Source organism: Odontesthes bonariensis, chromosome 22, assembly GCF_027942865.1.
Source record: "Odontesthes bonariensis isolate fOdoBon6 chromosome 22, fOdoBon6.hap1, whole genome shotgun sequence".
NCBI lineage: Eukaryota > Metazoa > Chordata > Actinopteri > Atheriniformes > Atherinopsidae > Odontesthes > Odontesthes bonariensis.
In genome coordinates, this window is record NC_134527.1 from 21,233,379 (window position 1) to 21,252,948 (window position 19,570).

A 19,570-nucleotide genomic window follows, 5' to 3' on the forward strand; every position below is an offset into this window, starting at 1 on the left:
GTCAACATTCAACGTTTTGCTACACGCCTATATCAACGTTACATAGTGATCTTGTCATTCAACGTGTCTATGTTGACGTTCAAAGTCTTGCTAGGTCGCTATGTCAACATTTAGCATCTTTCTACATGGCTATGTCGATGTTCCACAGCTCGGTATGTGGCTTTGTTGATGTTCAATGTCTAGCTAGGTGGCTACATTTAACATCTTGCAACATTTCAATTTTGATTTAGCAGCATTTCAATACAAAGCTATGTCAATGTTCAATGTCTTCAAACATGGCTTTGCGGACGATTGCCGTCTTACTATGTGGCTATCTCAATGTTAAATGTCTCGCTATGTGGCTTTGTTGAAATTCAAACTCTCGAAACTTGGCTATGTTGACATTCAACATCTTGCTACAGGGCTATGTCAATGTTAAATGTTTCGCCATGTGGCTATGTTGACGTTCGAAGTCTTGCTAGGTGGAGACATTTAACATCTTGCTACACTGCAATTTTGATTAGTGAATGTTCAATGTTGTGTCTCTAAACATGACTATGTTGTCGATCACTGTTTTGAGATGTGTGCAGACATTCGAGACCTAGCTAGGTGTTTACGTCAACATGGTGATTTTAATTTCTCACTATATGTGTTCATGCCAACATTCAATGTCTGGAGGCATGGCTTTGTTGACATTCAATGTTATGATATGTGGTAATTCTGAACCAAAAGTTATTGAAAGTTAGCTTTTTCACAGCTTTGATCAACAACAAGAACCGACACAACCACAAGTAGTCTACACTTCAAGTTGTTCCACATATTTTGGGAAATGCCTCCAAGTGGAGGCAAAAAGCCACTGCAGATAGATGTGTATTGGGTAAGCTCAATACAGATCAGACGTGCAACCCAAACTCAAATGACTCATCAAATTAAATAACTAGCTTTTTCCCCTTTTATAGCTTCAAATTCAAGCCAATTGGAGTTCAATTCATTGTAATCATAATTAATTTCAAAGTAATCCAATTAATTGATATAGCGCCAATTCAAAAACAATTTCCTTGCTAAGGAAACCAACAGATTGCATCATCTAATTATCTGTTATTTCTCTTGCGTGTCTTCTTTGACTTTTTTTCTCTGTACACTCATGAAACAGATGTCTAATTGTTTTTGCGTAAGCCGAAACTTGCATCTTTGCATCTTTTTGCTTCCCCTTCTGTCTGAACGCACAGTTTAGAGCCTAATAAACTCCATATGTAAATATGACGGATTTCCCCTTTGATGAAAATGAGCCTTATATTCAAAACACTCAAGTTGCTCAGATTGTGCATTTACCATCAATGTTTGTGTATTGTAACCCGTTTTCATTGTTTTTGTCTCCCAACAAGCATGGCGTTATAACAACAGAGGAAGAACAGTATTTAATAGAGCCTTTAAAGAACATATCTTCCACCGCATCTAGTGAATGGAACCTGGAAGAAGCACAGCAACATGTTATTTATAAAATGTCTGCCATTCCCTCACCACAAGAGCATAGCCAGGAGTTCAGCTGTGGCATTTCAGGTTGGTGAACCTCCATCTGGGTTGGAGTCTATGTGGGTGGAACTGACGTAAAGGAATAACTATACATAGTAGGTTAGAGGAAGTGCTGGTTTGGTTCTAGGCCCAAGTTTTGGTAGACATGACCAGTCCTCTTGTGTGCTGTAGTTACTCTTGTCCTGGACACCTCTCAACCTCTAAGAGGAAGTCTTAGTGCAGCTTTCATAAAAGGCCATTCAGTTCATAAAAACTACTAAGCTTGGATTTTATAGAAGCACAAAACCTATTTATGGAACCAACAGTCATATTCAGGTTGTAGAGTTCAGAGAACCAAATACTGTGTCTACTGACATATAACGAATTGGAAAAAGACCCAGGTGGATATTTTGGTATTCGGGCCAAGGCCTTATAGGAAACAGCAAAGGCTGTCATCGGCAGGAAGCTAGCATGCCCTAACACGTAGCATCTTATAGCTTTTTCCCAGAGCATCTGGGTCATAAAACAAAGGCTGTAGCTGCACGGTTCAAAGGGGCACATTCCCTATCTGCATCTATCATATGCAAACCAGCCCTCTCTCAAACATACAATGTGTCATTACTCTGACGTAGATTGTTCTGTCATAATTTACTAAGCTGTCTCTATCTCCCTGCCTTTCACAGACCTCATTAAAAGCAGTGCACCTTGCTACTATAGCAGATCCTCTCCTGTCCACTTGTCCCCTGTCCCTCATAACGACAGCGAGCTGTCGAACAGCACCCACCGACAGAGGCGGTCCGTCAGCTCTGAGCGCTTTGTGGAGACCCTTGTGGTAGCTGATAAAATGATGGTTGGTTACCACGGTCGCAAAGATATTGAGCACTACATCTTGTCCGTGATGAATATTGTAAGTTTGATCCTACTTTTTGGTCACGTTGATAAGTACACAGTTTTTTTTTTCCTTTCTTTTTCTTTATGTGGATTTGCACAGTGATGTGGTACAGATGTCTGACTTTGTGTTTTTACTTCTTTTCTGGAGGTCAGGTTGCCAAACTTTACCGTGATGCCAGTCTAGGAAATGTTGTGAACATTATTGTAACCCGGCTGATTGTTCTCACTGAAGATCAGGTAAGAAAACCGCCCTTTAAAGGCTGAACAATTCACTGTGCTGCTGTTTTAAGCCCCTCTTTTAGTATCTGTCCCATCACCTGTAGTTAGTGTATAACTTATGCGTTTGGCGTGAGTGAGCTGCAGTGTTTTATTTGACTGCCGTGACTGAAGGGGCAGAGGGAAGACAGACTATTCACCATATGGCGACCATTTCAAATGAAAGATGTGCTCAAGCATCTTCCCTCAGGGAGCCTCGATTGAGGATTTTTACATGCGCTGCACATGTGTATGTATGTATGATGGGAGAAACAGAGGTTCTCCTCACCATGGGGTTCTAGTTGCTTTTTATGTAGTATGAGGTCTAAAATGTAGTTTTCATCTAAAGTGGAGTCAAACTTTGATCCATAAGGAAAGGAAATTTAGGCACTTGTCTGGAATAAATGTGAGGAAAAAACATTTTATTTTAAAAGTGGTGAAACGTACGTGATTGTTGAGTTGTTCAGTACTTTTCAGTACTACCTCCCTTTGATCACAGTTAAAGGACTCCTCTCAATAATTCATCCAGATAATCGTTGTACATGAGAAGTTCAGTTAGTGAGACATTGAACTTTGAAATTTTTTAAATGATATTGGCTACTGATTGTGCAGTTTAACTAATACCGCAGTTGTTTTCAGTGAAGACCTTTTCAAAAATGGGATAAATCCCCAAGATCGCATATTAAATAGACTTTATCCCAACAGCTTAGTGGTACAAAGTCAGTATAATGGCTGGTTGAACCTACATAAGATTGTAGTTGGTAACTGTCTGTTGAATATGCTGGGAGTGAAAACAATATGTTAAAAATAGATAATAACAGTGTTATAACATGACAAGCTAAGATATAAAACATCTGACTTTACATTATGCATTTCAATTCAACAAAACCTGACACAGTTTAAATAGATGATGCAAAATGTGATGCAACACTTTTTTTTTGACACAATAAAATATGGAACAGCATATTGATATAATGTGTAATATTAGCGTTGGGTATCGCTACTGATTTCTTAAATCGATTCAATTCCAATTCAGAAGGTTGCGATTTACTTCGATTTCAAGTTTGATTCAATACTGATTCAAGTAATTCAGTTTCAGTTTCACGCCTGTCTTGGCTTTAAAAGAGATTTTAAATGCAGAATAAACTTTTTTGTCGATCTGCATCATTTCTTTATCCAAAGTGCTGCCACACATTGCCTTCGGGTGTAACTGTCATGTTGTCCCTCCTCTCACAGATCGCGCAGGTTCTTTGTGACACGTGCACGAATCTCGCAGCTCAATGTCGTGAGACTAGTCATTTGAAACCAGTCTGGCGCGATTGAGAAGCGTTATTACTAACGCAGATGATGCAGAAACTGGCAAATATTGAATATAGATTTCAGGATTTTATGAATTTAGTTACATTTTTGTTAAAATGACAACTGATTAGAAATAGAAAATTGACCCGACCCTTTATGATACATTACAATTAAAACAATATCAAATGATATAAGATTTTACACCTCGAAACAGAAGATCATAATGTCACACACCATGATTCAAGCTTAGAGACTTAGACTTAGACTTTCTTTTATTGTCATCGCACAAAAAACACAAGTGAGTTTTGACAACGAAATGTCGTTCCTCGACTTCCGGTCAACATCGCTAGATATCCAAGCTATACAGACTACGGTGTGGAAGTGCTGTGTGCCAGCACTCGGAATAAAGAATATAAAAAATATAAAATAAATAAAATGCACTTAGTGCAAAAGTGTTGCTAAAATATTGCACTCAGCTGATGCAATAAGAAGTGATTCAAAACGATATGATGCAATACCATGTAATATGATTCAAGACAACGTGTCTTTAGACATGTTAGGCCACGTTGCAACATAAAACACATGATACATGATACAACACAACATGATGTGACGGAAACAGAATGATATGAAATGGAATGCTGTTTAAAACAGCAATATGTAATGCGGTGAACTATGTTATTTGAAGAAAAGATACAGCACGACATGTTGGTTCCCTTCACGATCCAGTACAGTACAAAACAATACGAGACAAGGCAATACTATGCGATACATCATCGTACAAAACAGTATGATGTGACGTAATACAACACAAGAGGAGACATTATGGTGAAAAGGGGCAATAATACAGCACAATACCAGGTGTTACAGCAAGGCACGCATTACCATGTATAACAATACAACATGTCGTGAGTTTGCAGCATGACACAGCACATCCCACCAAACAAAAATGACACGATAAAAACACAAGGTCATGTACTCTGATACAAGGTCTAACAGAGCACGGTGTGATCACAGCGCACTGTGGTGCAGCGCAATGCTATAGGATGCGATTCAGCGTGTTACTGTACAACAACACACAGTATTATACAACATAACCCGATATGATTAGAAACCATCCAATACTGCACAATACAGTTCTGTGCATTACTCTGTATAATATGATCAGATACAGTGCAAAACAACATGACACTGCACAATGTGACACAATGCAATACAGTATGATACATTTCACTATTATAAGATATGAAATGACGCAACGCAATATGGTATGATACCATACAGTGCAATTCTATATATGATATATAAAATGATGCAATAAAATATGAGACAATGTGATATGATACGATAATATGCAATGCGATTTGATAAGAAAATCATGATGTAATACAATGTAATGATATAAAGTAATAAATCATGGCACAATACAGAGTTATGGTACACGGTTAATCAACAGAATACAGTACTCATCAGCTCATCATAACACAGTATTTTACAACATTATGAGACAGCACGTTGTAATGTACTAAAAATGAAAGTTTTTTTTTAATCACCTGGTTTTGATTTGTAAACCTTATTCATACTGCACTGCATCGTTTGTCTTTTGCAGCCGAACCTGGAAATTAATCATCATGCTGACAAGTCTCTGGACAGTTTCTGTAAGTGGCAGAAGTCCATCCTGTCTCATCACAGCGGTGGGAACAGTATTCCAGAGAATGGGATGGCTCATCATGACAACGCCGTCCTAATCACCCGGTAAGAGTTGGCACGTATCCGCAGCTATGGACCGCATCTCGCTCACATGGCAGTATAATGATCCAGTGTTTCATTCATTGTAATTTTCTCATTTTGAGAAAATAGTTTGCAGGCTATTTTCTCTGCTGTGCCTTCAGCAGCCGCCAGCAGCTACAGCACGGAAACCTCGAAATGTCCACTTCTCGTGCACGCACTTCACCTGTAACTGAGGGAGTAAAGACCTCAGCTCTGAAAATAAATTATGCTGTTACAGACATGCTGTACCTGTCACCCTGCAATTTATGTCAAGGCTGTTACCATAAAACAGCAAAACTCTGTCATTACCTGGAATAGGCTTCATTGTTGCCAGAACTGTTTTGGCCACAAAACCTAGCAACTAAAATACATATTCCCCAACTGGTTTTATCCCAGAGAGAGGATGGCGTTTTTTGACTGACATGGGCTGAGGCCAACATTTTGTGACTCTTTGGATTCTGTACCAAACAGCCTTTCTATCATTAGTGAGCTCTTGCTTGTTGTCTGTCGGTTGATGTTCTCCAGCTCCTTTGGCTTCTGTTCCTATTATTGGTTTTAGCTTCACTCACTGCACACAAACACTAAAGGCTGCTTAGTAGAGTCTGCATACGGTGAACGTTTATCTTTTTGGCAAGAAGCAGAGAATGTTGAGAACCCAATTTCATTTTTAAACATTTTTTGAGACCAAACCCTTAATGAAACTGGCTTGTAACTTATAAATTTGAGATTTTATCAACCTGCAAATAGCCTCGAGAGTGTTGACACCTGCATAATCTAACATTTAAACATGTCTGTTTGAGTATTTCAAGATGCTTGAATCAGCTTTTGAGAAACCAAACACTCATATCAACATATAGCCATATTTAGCTTTTATAGCCGAGGAACACATAAGGAACAGTACATGAGCTTTAAGAACAGAAATGAAAAGGTATAAATGTCAGCATTCTAAAAGCATTTTTGCAGCACGATCACGCGTGCCTTAAATACCTCTGATGTCATGTCTTGTAGCTCCTAACTACACGTTAGTACTACTACTCAGTACTGAGTACCCATAAAAAAAAAAAAAAAAAAAAAAGAGTCTCTGCTCTTAGAGACGTTCTTCCACGTGTGATAGGCTGCCATTTAGCAATAAAGAAAACCTTAATTTGTGTGTGTCAAAAATCACGTTTACATTAAGATACCAAAGGCGAACTTACGGGAGGCCAAAGTCAGGCGGGGGCGAAGAAAACGGGGGCTTTATTGTAAGTAAACAAACGTGCTAAACTGAAAACTAACAAGAAACAAACTCGGGACTGTATGACTGACTGACAGGAGAAGTGATGAGAGCGATCTGACAAAGAACTACGGAAAACTGAGGGACTCGTCACAGGTGAACAACAGGTGTAGGTAATCAGTAACAGAAACCAGGTATAAGACAAAGCAGCAGCAAAACTACAAGAAGTGGACAAAAGACAGGGCTCTACTAAACAGATTATGGAAATTATGTAACATGAGGACGAAGGACTGAATACCACACAGGAGTAAAACAAAACAACACTAAAAACAGAGGTGAACCTAATTAACTAGAAGATATTAACAGGACAGGACGTTAGAAACTCCTGGAAAGGCCGTGACAGTTTGTGAGATTACCTCGGAACTGCCTTCAGGATTTCTTTGCGCATCAATGAGCTTTTCTATTGATACGAAGCAATCTTGAGTTTGAATGTTCAGAATAAAGATCATTTTGTTTTCTAGACATTTTACACCTTCTTTTTTTTTACCACATGGGATTAAAACCTGGGGGTGATTGGAAGGATCAGCATTGTTGTATTTCATTAAATGTTTTTCACGTGTGTTTTCTCAGATGTCTAACGTTTGATTTGTTGTGGCTTTTTGTGAAATTTGGTTGTATTTTGCCTTGTGTTGGTTCCCCGTCACGCTGATTACTGTGTATCTCCTACAGCTATTCTTGTGTTCCTCCTCCTCCTCCTCCTCCTCCTCCTCCTCCTCCTCCTCCTCCTCCTCCTCCTCCTCCTCCTCTTCCTCACCCATCGGGATGAGAGAGACGTCAGCGGATCTGTTGCTTCGTTGTTGATCGGTGCAACAGATAGCATTTTCTCTTGTTTGTAATATGACCTGTCACGCTCAGAAAAAAAAAACACACAGGGAAATTGGGGAAATTAATCAAAACAAATAGATGTCCTGAAGGAGGTTCTAACTGTACCTCATTGGTTTGGAGAGACAAATGAGAGGAAGAGGAATTTACAGAGAGACACAGGAAGAGGGGTGACGGAGGAGAAGGAGCATGAAATTTTATCATCAATGCCCTTGGTTTTAATAGATTAAAAGCTTTAATAACAATTGGATCATTCATTTGAAGTGTATGATGCGTTCTTACTGCTCCATGTGTACCTCTGCTCTATCGGATGACCTGCATGTGGGGCTAACAGCGTGCACACAGCAGGACCGAAGCCTTTCTATTTATTCCCCTTCACGCCTGAGCACTGCATGTTAGTTAAGTCACATTTTGCAGAGAGCTCATGCAATGGTTGGAGGAGTGAACCAGGTGTTTTCTAGAAGCAAACCCGTCATGACTTCACTGCTGTTATGCTAAAAACTGAGATTATATCTGACCAGACTGCGGGATTAAACAGGGAAAGAATTGAATGGCAAGATGCCAGAGGACGAAAAGTGTAGTAGAAGTGAAAAAAAGAAAGTGAGTTAATTTGATGCTAATGTTTGTGTTTTCCTTTTTTTTTTTCCTTTTTTTCTTTTTTGACCTCCTCTTAGATATGACATCTGCACCTACAAGAACAAACCCTGTGGTACCTTAGGTGAGTAGAGATTTTAACATGTGTTTTCTTGCCAGAGTGGTAATCTTAGCTGATGTTGACTATTTGAATCTCTAGCTTTAGAGTTCATCCTTCTCTCTCTACCCCTGGAAAGGTTTTCATTTTCAGATTCGGCCTTCAGCGTGTCCTCAGACAAACCTTATTTAGCAACCTTTAGAAGGAACACCAGACGGTTCCTGGGAGACATAATGAGAAGGATGTTTTCATTTGTGTTATTATAGCTTCTCAGTGGCTTCCCTCTGTTGGCTGAGGCCTGAACCTGGACGAGCTGTGGTCACCTCCTCTCACGGCCTCCGGTTTATAAAAGTCCTCTGTGTCTGTCCTCCTTCTCTAACCTCAGTTAGTCTAAGGTGTTTACACTTCCACCGAGGGTTGAGAGAGTGAAGGGAAAGGGCATGTGATGAGGAGGGGTGGAGCAGAAGGCAGAGGGGGGTGGGGGTGGAGATGAAGAAGGAGAGGAGGAGTTAAAAGAAAAATGAAATGGGAAAAGGACAATTATAGGGAGCGTTAAAGTTTGAAACAGATAAAGGGGGTGATATGCAGGCAGAAAACCACCTCCCCTCCTCCTGTCTTTCTCCCACCCTCTTCAGCTCCCACCAAACCTCCACCCAGCCCTTCTCTCCCCATCTTATCTGTGCAAAGGCCCTGCAGGCACCACAGTATATCTTGGAGGTAATATTGCGACCTCAGGGGCGATTTGACAGATTGACCGCATTCGTCACATTCCCCGGTCGCTTTAATTGCCCTGGCATCTGCTTGGCTTCCTCGTTGCCCCCCACCTCCACTCTTCTTCCCTCTCTTCTCCACCTCCCCTCCTCCCCTCCCTCTCCTCTCAGGGATCATGCTCCCGGGTCAGATCGCTGGCCTTTAGGGTCGCTGAGTAATCACGGGGCTGGAGATAATGCACAGTCCACCCCGGTGTTAAGAAAACAGCTTTCAATGCAGTGTGTGTTTGCACTCAATACACACTCACTTTTCCCCCTCCACCTCCTCAACACACACACACACATTCTTAAACTAATCGTAGAGTAGCCACCCTCCTTCCTCTCCCTCCCTCTGCTCTTTCTTTCTTCACCTTCAGGCTCCCTCCTTCCCTGCAGTAATGGTTTCAGTGGCCTCCTGATTTGCGAGTCTATTCTTGTTTAGCCTCTTAGTAAAGAGGATACAGAAGCCATGCCACTTTTAGCACAGAGCTCGTGCAAACTGTGCAGGAGAATCTAAAGCCCAACTGACCACCAAATCCTAAAACATGCAGACTCATAAAGGAAGGTGCGTCAGGCTTATCGATATCATATTTTGGAAAAAAAAAGCACAACAAAGAAGCACTTATTTTGGTAATCCCATGCAGTGTTCTGCTTCCTTCGCAGTAGTCAGCAGCTCCAGATGAAAGCAGCTGAAAACCTTGAGCAAATGTGCCAGATATTGGAAAAAAAAGAGATATATTGCTGAAAACGTTGTGTTGATAAAACCAATGTGGTGAAGCAGCTGAACCAAAAGCATTCTGGTTCTTCTGACATGGAGATAACATGGGATATCTGGGACTGAATGACTCCTGAAATAAATGCAGAAAACACAAAGGTTCTCCACTTTGTTTTTGTTTGTTTGATGTTTGACTGATCTTGTTGCATCCTCACCTGCTGGAAAATGATTGATATTTGTCTTTATTTAAGCTTTTAATGGAACGTTTTATGAATATTTAGAGGAAAAGTGACTTGCAAGGTCTAAGAATTACACTGAATAATATTACCTTTAGTGATGCAGGCACTACAAATTAAATCAGAGGACACATTGGTCTCAAAATACCCTCCCAGAAACTTGGAAAAATTCAAGCAAAACTGTGTGCATGGCTCAACTTGATTGAGCTTTTACCCAGTAATGCACACACACACACACACACACACACACACACACACACACACACACACACACACACACACACACTCACACTCACAAACAGTCACACACACCTGCTTTGAACTGACATACGATCCTCTCTTGGGTCACCTGTAGATGTAATCTGTTAAGAATTGCCTGCAGTCTCCTTATCTGACCTGTCAGGCTTTGGGAAAAAAGGACCTGCGACACCTGGATTGTGGAGCGGTTTTAACTTTAACCCCCACCCTCATTCCCTTCTCTCTGACTCGGGTTCTGAAATGAGGAAAACATAGATATTTTCTGACGTGTTTCTGCTGGGGCACACCGCTGGTGAGGGGTTCTTATATTCCCTTTCTTGGCTCGTGTTGTAGACGATCCCTCGTAACATGAATTGAAATGCATAAATCTAACCCCTGTCTAGACATTTTCCAGCAGTCGCTATAGTTTGCAAGAAAGTTTTAAAAAGTCCAGCCGGCGGTGCTGAACTCCGCTTCCCCTGAGCTGAATCTATCCTGGTGACTAGCTGTCTCTCAGCGCCGCCGTAAACAGCAGATCATATGTGTGGAATCCCGATTTTTATGACCATGACTCCTAAGAATGCTACGCCTTGACCCTGTGTTTGTATGTTTGTCTGGCGTGTGTGCTTGTGTGTATGTCTAGGCTTGGCCTCGGTGGCTGGAATGTGTGAGCCTGAGAGAAGCTGCAGCATCAATGAAGACATTGGCCTCGGCTCTGCTTTCACCATTGCGCACGAGATAGGCCACAAGTGAGTTTTAAGACTTTTTAAGATCCTAATATAAAATATCAAGTTTGACATTAATCGCTGATGCAAAATGCAGAGAAGTCAGAGGGCCTCAAACTGATTTGGGTGCAAGTCACTCTGAGTGATTTAAGAGGATTTGTCACTTTCAAGATCAAAAGTAAGTTAGTGGAAGTCAAGTACAGAGAATACGACTCCCTGAATAAATTAATTTAACAGGATTGGGGCCCTTCTGCATGTCTTTATCCAGAATTACATACAACATTATCCATCTGATGTTGCGTTGACTTCATGCCTCCCATCTATGATGTTTTTCCACAGCATATTTTGACTCAACTCGACTCTACTTTCTTATTGTGTCACATGTCAGCAGGATCAGCTGATTATTATAACTGCATTGTATGAAAATACAGTGACAGAGACAGACGCAAACAAGATATTCAAACTGATTTGTTCATCATGCACATGGATTTTCCAGTAAGCTAACAGTGGAGTCGAGTGGAGTTGAGTTGTTCCGAGCTGATCCAGGTTTCGAATTCAGGTAAACCAAGAAATACAATGATAAAATTAAATAATAAAATTTATTCAACATTTGGGAAGTTCTCATCGCAAACAGACACTGACAAGGAGCAAAGACAGAAAATGGTCCAGAAGTCCATGAACACACGCAACGAAACACAATTAAATGAATCCAAAAACAGTGTAAAGACAACAGGGGAGAATAGACACTGTGGGGAGAATTTAACTGATGAAACACAGGTTTGAGAGCTAAAGACTGGAAGCAAATTCCTAGATTACTACTACTAATGTATGATTACCTACTAACTAATGTTTTATAAGCATCACATTTTAGTTTTGTTGTTTCAAACAGGACATTTTTGTCTGTCAAGTCGCATTCAAGTGGGATAAAATCACATATTTTTGTGGTATCAAATACCACTTCTTTACCCGAAACAAATTATGGTGCTGGACCCTTCGTTAACTATGGTTAAAATCCTAACATCCATTGATTTCTGTCCTGGTGCCTCCAGTTATTTGGATGAAATGATGTCATATAGACATTGGCTTTGGATAGACGGGTGGTCGACAGCTCTACCCGAGGAGCTGCTATCAGTCTGCTAATTCCCGCCAGCAGGACTTGAAGCTCTACAGTGTAAAGTCTTTACTTATCATCTCTTTGAGAATGAAAATGTCCGCAAGCAGAACACCTTGTGTTGCAACTTTAGGGGCTCAAATAATTGTGATGAACAGGTGGTATTTTTCAGGTTGCAACAAACACAGGGAGGTCGGCAGTTGTGGCTTTTAGCGAAATGTCTCAACAACACTTTGATGGATTGCCATGAAATTTAGTACAACTAATCATGGCTGCACTGAAATCCCCTGATTTTTCATTTAGCTTCATCATTAGGGGCAAATTTCACTTTGTCCAGCACTTTGTTTTATGACTAAACACCTGCATGGCCCTCGTTAGCAAATGTTAGCTCGCCAGCTAAGAAAGTGAGTGTGGCGTTAGCGATCTGCTAGGAGCTCGAGTCAAGTTTTAAGTTGTGTTTTTTTCTTTTTAATCTGGCTCAACTCACTGGAGAAGTCATGCAAAGAAGTCAACCTATTCCTTCAGGTCATCTTTAAACCTTTGATCACTTTCACGACTTTGATTTGCTCTTATACAAACATTACCTTCAACTTTGGTTCGCCAGACTCACATTTAGCCATCTCTCTTCCCCTGTGGACATCCTGAACTGCACCTCCACTTTTTTACTCATGTAAATGTCAATGTCCACATACCTCTGGCTCTTTCTTCCTGAATATAAAGCAAAATAATGATGATGTATTAGTCTACGTATCCCTCTCAAGAGAGTTCAGCAAAGATGGCTGATTTCCTTTATTATGTCTCGTGTCTGCTTCTGTTGTGGGTCAGTTGTAAAAATAGTCTCTGCTTTGAGAGGATGTATAAAAAAAACCACTGCAGCGGAGTTTCAACCAACCTGATTTATTTCCAGAGCAGGGTAAAATGTCATAAACGCCAGCCTTAGAAAAGCAGGGTCAGACTGTGCCATGTGGTCGGGTTTGTTTTACGCATTAGACCTGATTTGTGCTCCTGGACCGTAAGGAAAAGTAAGCGTTGACTTCCTGTTGTAATGTGAGATTTTCTCATCAGAGAACTTTTAAAATCTTTTTCACAAATTAATTGTAAAGCTTTTTTTTTAGGGTGACATGAGTGCTTTCACATCAGGTTGGGAACTGTTTGGGTTTTGGGTGTCCCACATCCCAAGGATTCCCGTGCCTTCATTGCAGCCGGCGGTGACTCTCCCTCATGGCCTGCTCAGACCTGCAGGCGATGATTGACAGGCAGGCATCTGAGTGGTGATTAGAACTTTTTCCTTACTGCCGAGCGCCAGACGGGGTTTGACCCTTGACCCCTCCACACAGCTGTTTCAGAGCCACAGAGCTCCGACTTTACAGCCGGATCGACCGAGGCAGACATCCTTCTGTCAGCAGCCTGGAAGCTAAAAGCAGGGCTGAGGCCTGCTTTCAGACCAGCGGATCACTATTCCCAGCTGAGTTAACTCCAATTCCTATTTGTGTGTTTCAGTTTTGGGATGAACCACGATGGGATTGGGAATTCCTGCGGCACCAAAGGCCACGAGACAGCCAAACTGATGGCCGCTCATATAACAGCCAACACCAACCCTTTCTCCTGGTCTGCCTGCAGCAAAGACTACATCACCAGCTTTCTCGAGTAAGTGGATGATGGTTGTTCCCTGTGGGACGTTCTGAGTGTGTTTGGATTTGCCTGTGTGTGTTTGTGTGTGCGTATGAGGAAAAGGTGCATGCCTGTTTTCCTGCTTGCTCACAGCTGTCTCGCTTTACAACCCGCCGCCTCTGGCTGCCCCTTGTGTTGTACATAAGGCATTCCCCACTTATTCACATCCATCTCATCACCGCGACTCCTGCCAGACCTCCTTGTGGTTGTGTATGATAACTGAGTGCTTTCCACTCCTGCATCCTTACACCACAAGGCGGGTGATGTTGGAGCTCACACGGCCCTCGGTGATGATGTGTGGGCCAGCTGCTCTCAGCCGCTGTTTTGTGGATAAGTCCAAAAAGACAAAAAATTGGGAGCACTGAAATAAATGAAGGAGAAAAGCAGTGACACTTGGCAGAATGAGAGACTGCTGGCTGGGTCCTGCCTGCCTGGCATGGTAAAACACTTGCCCCGGGTTTCTGGTGCTGATTTCAGACAAAACATCTGGAGGAACAGTAAACAGATATTGTGACAAAGACAGGGTCGAATGAACCAAAAGCTTCTCCTGCACAACATGGGCACACAGAGCTAGAGCAGAGAATTCTTGCCTTTAGTGAGCAGAGGAAATACTTAACTCCTTCGCTCTTGAGGATCTCTCAATCAGAAGTGTTTTTTCGGGACATTTTTGCAATTTGAAAATGAACACGCTGTCCTGACACTCTGTTGTGTTATGGTATTTTAAATAGCCCATCATATTGTCTTAAAAGGATGTACAATTTTTTGGAGGGAATCTTAAATTTGCTGCAGGACCTTTTAGTCCTCTTTCTTTCGTTTTACCCCCTCTCTTATAGGGTTTTCCCTCCTGCTCTGCTGTCTGCTCTGGCCAAAGAAAAATTGGTTGCATACGGGGACCTTGGATCTAAAAGTACAGCCCTAGGGGTGCTGTTTACCATCAGGAAATACTAACAAAAGATTTTTTAAGTTTACTCAGATCCTTAACCATTACCCATGTGCAGCTTAAACAGCATTAGAGCACCTTGGCATTGTTTCTACAGCTCTGTAAAACTCAACTGTTGTTCCACAAGATGTTTCCTTGTTTGGCATTTTTGGTAAAAGAAGAACTGTCTACCTGTCACAAATCTGCCGTTGGCTTTCAGTTTGAATTAGATTCAGTGACTGTTTAGGCCGAAGCATTTGACACTCATTAAACCCTTTTATGACCTCTCGTGCTCTATGGATGGAAGCACCGTCATCCTGGAAGAGACTCATTAGGACAAAAATGTGTCATAACAGGACAGAGGGTGAAAACTTAGAGCAACTTTGCTGCGATTTACAGAGAGCCGTTGCTTTAAGAGGACAAAAGGAGTCAAGTCAGGCCGCTCACAGTAAAACAGAGCCAGCCTTCATTCTGAGTGGATTTATAGTCAAGTTGTTTCATTCATGTTGGCCACATTACTACTAACAAAGGAATTAAACAAAGGATTTTCATGTTGTTGTGAGGAAAATGCCTTCAAAAATGAAAGAAACCTATTAAATCTTCAGTTCATGAGGTGACTGGAGTGCAGGAAGACTCTTGTGCTTGCTCTTGCAGCAACATTTGATGTGCTTTGGTCATCAAATGAGAGGAAGGCATCATACAAATTTGTCTTGTTGTGGTGTAGCATCTTCTTTGAGAGAGAATGACTCCATTTCAGTACAAATTTTAGGCATTAAATGTGCAAATCTTTAACATGAGCAAAAAAAGCTGGTATTATTTTTTCTATTTTTTACATGTATTTAACCTGGAAAGACTCATAAAGTTTATAAAAGATAAAGTACAATATACCCTCTTTAAAAAGAAAACAAAAATCAAATTGACGCAGCACAATATCTACTTTTTTACTCCATGAATTACATTTCCCTGTTAAAGCCTACATTGCACTGAGATTTTAATCACTAAATGAAGTCAAAGAACCTTAATTTGTGGTATTTTTTGGGGACTGATACCATCCTCTTCCTTCCTGAAAGAGAGAATCAGTCAACAAACTCAACAGCTCAGCCTGTTTGTAGAAATTGGATGCGGACTCATAACTGTAAAACCCAAAGTGTACAGCAGAACCAGGAAAAACAAGACTGATAAGGATCCTTAGGAGTCATAATGTTGTATGACAGCGGCTTTAATATACCGGCATATTTGCATTAACAAAAGATCTATTTACTCATATGAAATGTATCAAAGGGGGCTGAATAGGAAAGAAGTTTACTGTTTGCTAGCACCTTTACCTAAAGCTGATAGTATATCAGATGTTGCTTTTACAGCTTGTGGTGTAGCATCGAGTATACCGGCCCTCTTTGCAGAGATAAACTGTCTCAAATCAATCGGCAAAGAATCTTACTCGACTGTCATTGAAAATAAATGAGCCGGTCTTCATTCATGATGCAATGAAAGTGCGTTTGTTAATGTTGGTGTTTGTAAGGCATGCTACTTTGATTCAACTGCCAGGTTTTTGTGTTTGTGCAATAAAAATGACTGACTGTTATTTAACATTACGAGTGATATTTATTGGGAAATGCACAAGCCTGATATTTATGGAGTTATCTACAGAGACATTATGTAAATGCTTTAAACGGGAGGTCTGGATTTGGCCAGTAGTTGTGACATTAATGCGGCTGCTGCTTCCAAACACATATAAAACATCATTGAGCACGTTTACATGACAAGAAAAAACTATTATTGTATTAGTAAGACCAAAACTGGACTTTAAAAGTGCATGTAAACGTGTTAATCCAGCCGAAATTGTGTGATATCGAGCTTCTCAAAACCAAATGAACACACCCAGATAATGCTGTTTGGGTTTCAATCACTCCTACGTGTATTCACTTGTAAATGGACTTGAAATGGACCTCGGCGCTCTGTAAATGCTCGAAATTCCATCTTTCTGCGTTTTTTTAAAAGAACAGTAAAGTGTAAGTGTGTAGCCTACTGATACAGAGAGTTGCAGTCTTTCACATATTTTTCAGTGTCTTTTGTCAGACGCCTTAAACCATTTCCAGACTGTCACTCTGCTCTAATAAAAAGTTTATGACTACAGCGTCTTCTGACAAAATCATCACTCAAGTAACTTAAAGATTACGTTTGTGCAGTGAATTCAGCTGTACTTGCATGAACAGTAATCTCCCTCTCAGAAAGCCTCAAACTTTTTGTCACACAGTCCACAGTGTTGCAACGTGGGATATACCTCCGTCAACAACTCGATTCCACTTCTGTGCATGTATACTGGGACCAGGACTGTGGTCCAATTAAACGGCCAAGCTTGAGCTGTGACCAAACCATGACTCAGCTGTGCATGTCACCGTACTAACCGTCTGACAGTTGCTTATGCTGTTGTCAGGATAGAGGCAGCTGTGCTTGAAGAGGCTTTATCTACTACAGCAGTCTGGGCTATCCTGCTGATATGGACTTTTGGCAACCTTTCACATATTTTCTGGGCTGCTACCTGCAGGTCGGGGGAAACTTCACCTTTTAGCTGATTCACACTGTTGCTGTTCAGACACTTCACTCTAACAGAGGCTTGCTAAGGGAGATTAAATCTGGATCATCCAGAGCGGCCTCCTGCTCTGTAATTATGCATTATAGCTGTGCACGATAAATAGTATTCATCTGTTTGTTTGTGTAGGCTGGATTTGACTTGAGAGTGGTGGAAGAGCCCAGAAACATAACATTATTTCTGCTCAGAGTGTTGTCTTCTTATTGGAACCTGTATAACAGAGCCTATTTATTTAAGCCTGATGCTGCAAAGAAGCTGAGGGAAGTGCACGTATCTCCCGTTTGTAACAGCTTCTCAGTGCAGTCATACATACCGCAAGCTTTTTTCTCTCTCTTGAGCTTTATTTCTCGTCATGAAGACCCGATCCTTCTACACAAGCATGTGTTTAATCGATTGCAAGTCTTAAGTGTGTTTGGGTCTGCGTCTGCTTGTGTATTCATGTTTGGTTAGCGAGGCGCTCCAAGAAAGCGGATAATAGCGGCTGTGGTTGTCAAATGATGTTTCCGGCTGAAAGCTGTTAGACGAGGGTTGGTAAACAGCACTTGTGACAGAGATGGTAGAATTAAATGCCAACTTCCAACTGGGACACAAAGAGCTACTTCTCTGCTGCCCCGTCGGGTTCCTGTCCCTTTTTGGCCTGAGTATGTGAAGATGACGAAAGCTGTGCTCGAACAGAGAAGTGAAAAAGTTGTTAAAGCTCCGTTTCAGGCAGTATAGACGGCTGCCTCAGTTATATTATACACCTATTTGTATCAATTTGTTTTTTGAACTTTTGCTTTTATTGGTTTTAGCTTTAAAGTTTGTTACAAAAGAGTTCTGTGTGTAAATTCCAATTATCCTCCCTTTTCTCTCCCTCAGTCGGAGTTTTGAATATTGCACATGCTTCTCCCTGCCAAGTAAACAACATTGGCTGCGGTATTGGCCTAGATTCACTGTCTTTCTTGAGCACTATGCGGCGCTTTGTTTGGGTTTTTGAGGAATAGTTTATGAATACACTTGCAGTTAAGTCATAGTTTTCTCCCTGTCTGCATGCTATTTTGTTGTAAATATTAAAAAGCAGGCAGTTTGGGTCTAAAAGATTATTTGACTCAATACAAAACTTGTGGGATTTGCTTCTTATTATAGTTGTTAGGTTCCTCTGATTCACTCAGAGTGCTGTCTCGCAATGGAATCCTCTCAGCAGCTACATGAATGACAAGTTTCAGAGTTCAGGGACAGCTGACAATCCTACTTATTAGAAGACATTTCCGCTCAGCATAATGAATTTGGCTGAATCCAGCAGACAGGAAGCTTTTGCGACAATGTCAAATAATATCCTCTATGTTTAAACTTTGACTATTTTGTCTCTCTCCAAACCAATAAATAGTGAGGCTTGCCCTGAGAGCACAGCAAGTCTGGAGGCTGGTTTGTCTGCCTCTCTGTATGATGAGAGGGCCCTCAGAGGGACAAGACTCAAGAAACAGGATTATTCCTTTCAGTAACAGAGAACAGAGGATTAAAAGAGGACAGAAGACTTGGAAAAAGGGAAAAGATGGGAATGAAAAAGAAGACTTCTTTCTCCTCTTTGTTTGTAACGTTTAAGTTCAAGTCAAATGGATTTTTGTGTTGGGTTGTCAGCGAAGAGAACAACAGCATGTATTTTGGAAATAAATACAAATTGACAAAAAATATACTCTGTAACTGCAGAATTGTGCAGAGTTGCAGTGTGACAGATGGATAAATGAATTGAAAATACAGTTTTTCCGGAGAAGAATATCATCTTTATAGCATATATTTTATATATATATATATGTATATATGAATAAAAATGAACAGAAGTAGCAATGCATTTACAAGAAATTTTATATACTTATTACTGGTCTCTAACACTGCTGTTTGCTGTTTTGAATTCAGTGGCACTAACCAGAAAGAACCAGCTTGATATTTATATTTCTGATGGACTAGATGAGAAATTAATTTTGTTTTAAAGAAGCTGTTTGACTTGTTTTGTGCACATTTGCCCTCTTGCTGTATTTAAATTAAATAATTGATGCCACTTTCATGGCTGTAGCGTAATTAAGCTAGAATTAGCAGGCAGTTAGCTTTTCTTAGCACGCTGGCTGGAAACAGGAGTAAATGGCAAGCA

The 19,570-nt window shown here is 40.8% G+C and overlaps 1 protein-coding gene across 1 annotated transcript in view; it reads left to right on the forward strand.

Annotated features, from left to right (window-relative positions):
- adamts6 (ADAM metallopeptidase with thrombospondin type 1 motif, 6) overlaps positions 1-19,570 on the forward strand; it is an 81,203-nt gene that overhangs the window by 4,004 nt on the left and 57,629 nt on the right. The window contains exons 4-10 of the mRNA XM_075456435.1: positions 1,365-1,539; positions 2,175-2,398; positions 2,536-2,619; positions 5,546-5,691; positions 8,476-8,519; positions 11,073-11,178; positions 13,766-13,912. Of these exons, the coding sequence (XP_075312550.1) occupies positions 1,365-1,539; positions 2,175-2,398; positions 2,536-2,619; positions 5,546-5,691; positions 8,476-8,519; positions 11,073-11,178; positions 13,766-13,912 (926 nt within the window). The remainder of the gene's footprint in view (positions 1-1,364; positions 1,540-2,174; positions 2,399-2,535; positions 2,620-5,545; positions 5,692-8,475; positions 8,520-11,072; positions 11,179-13,765; positions 13,913-19,570) is intronic.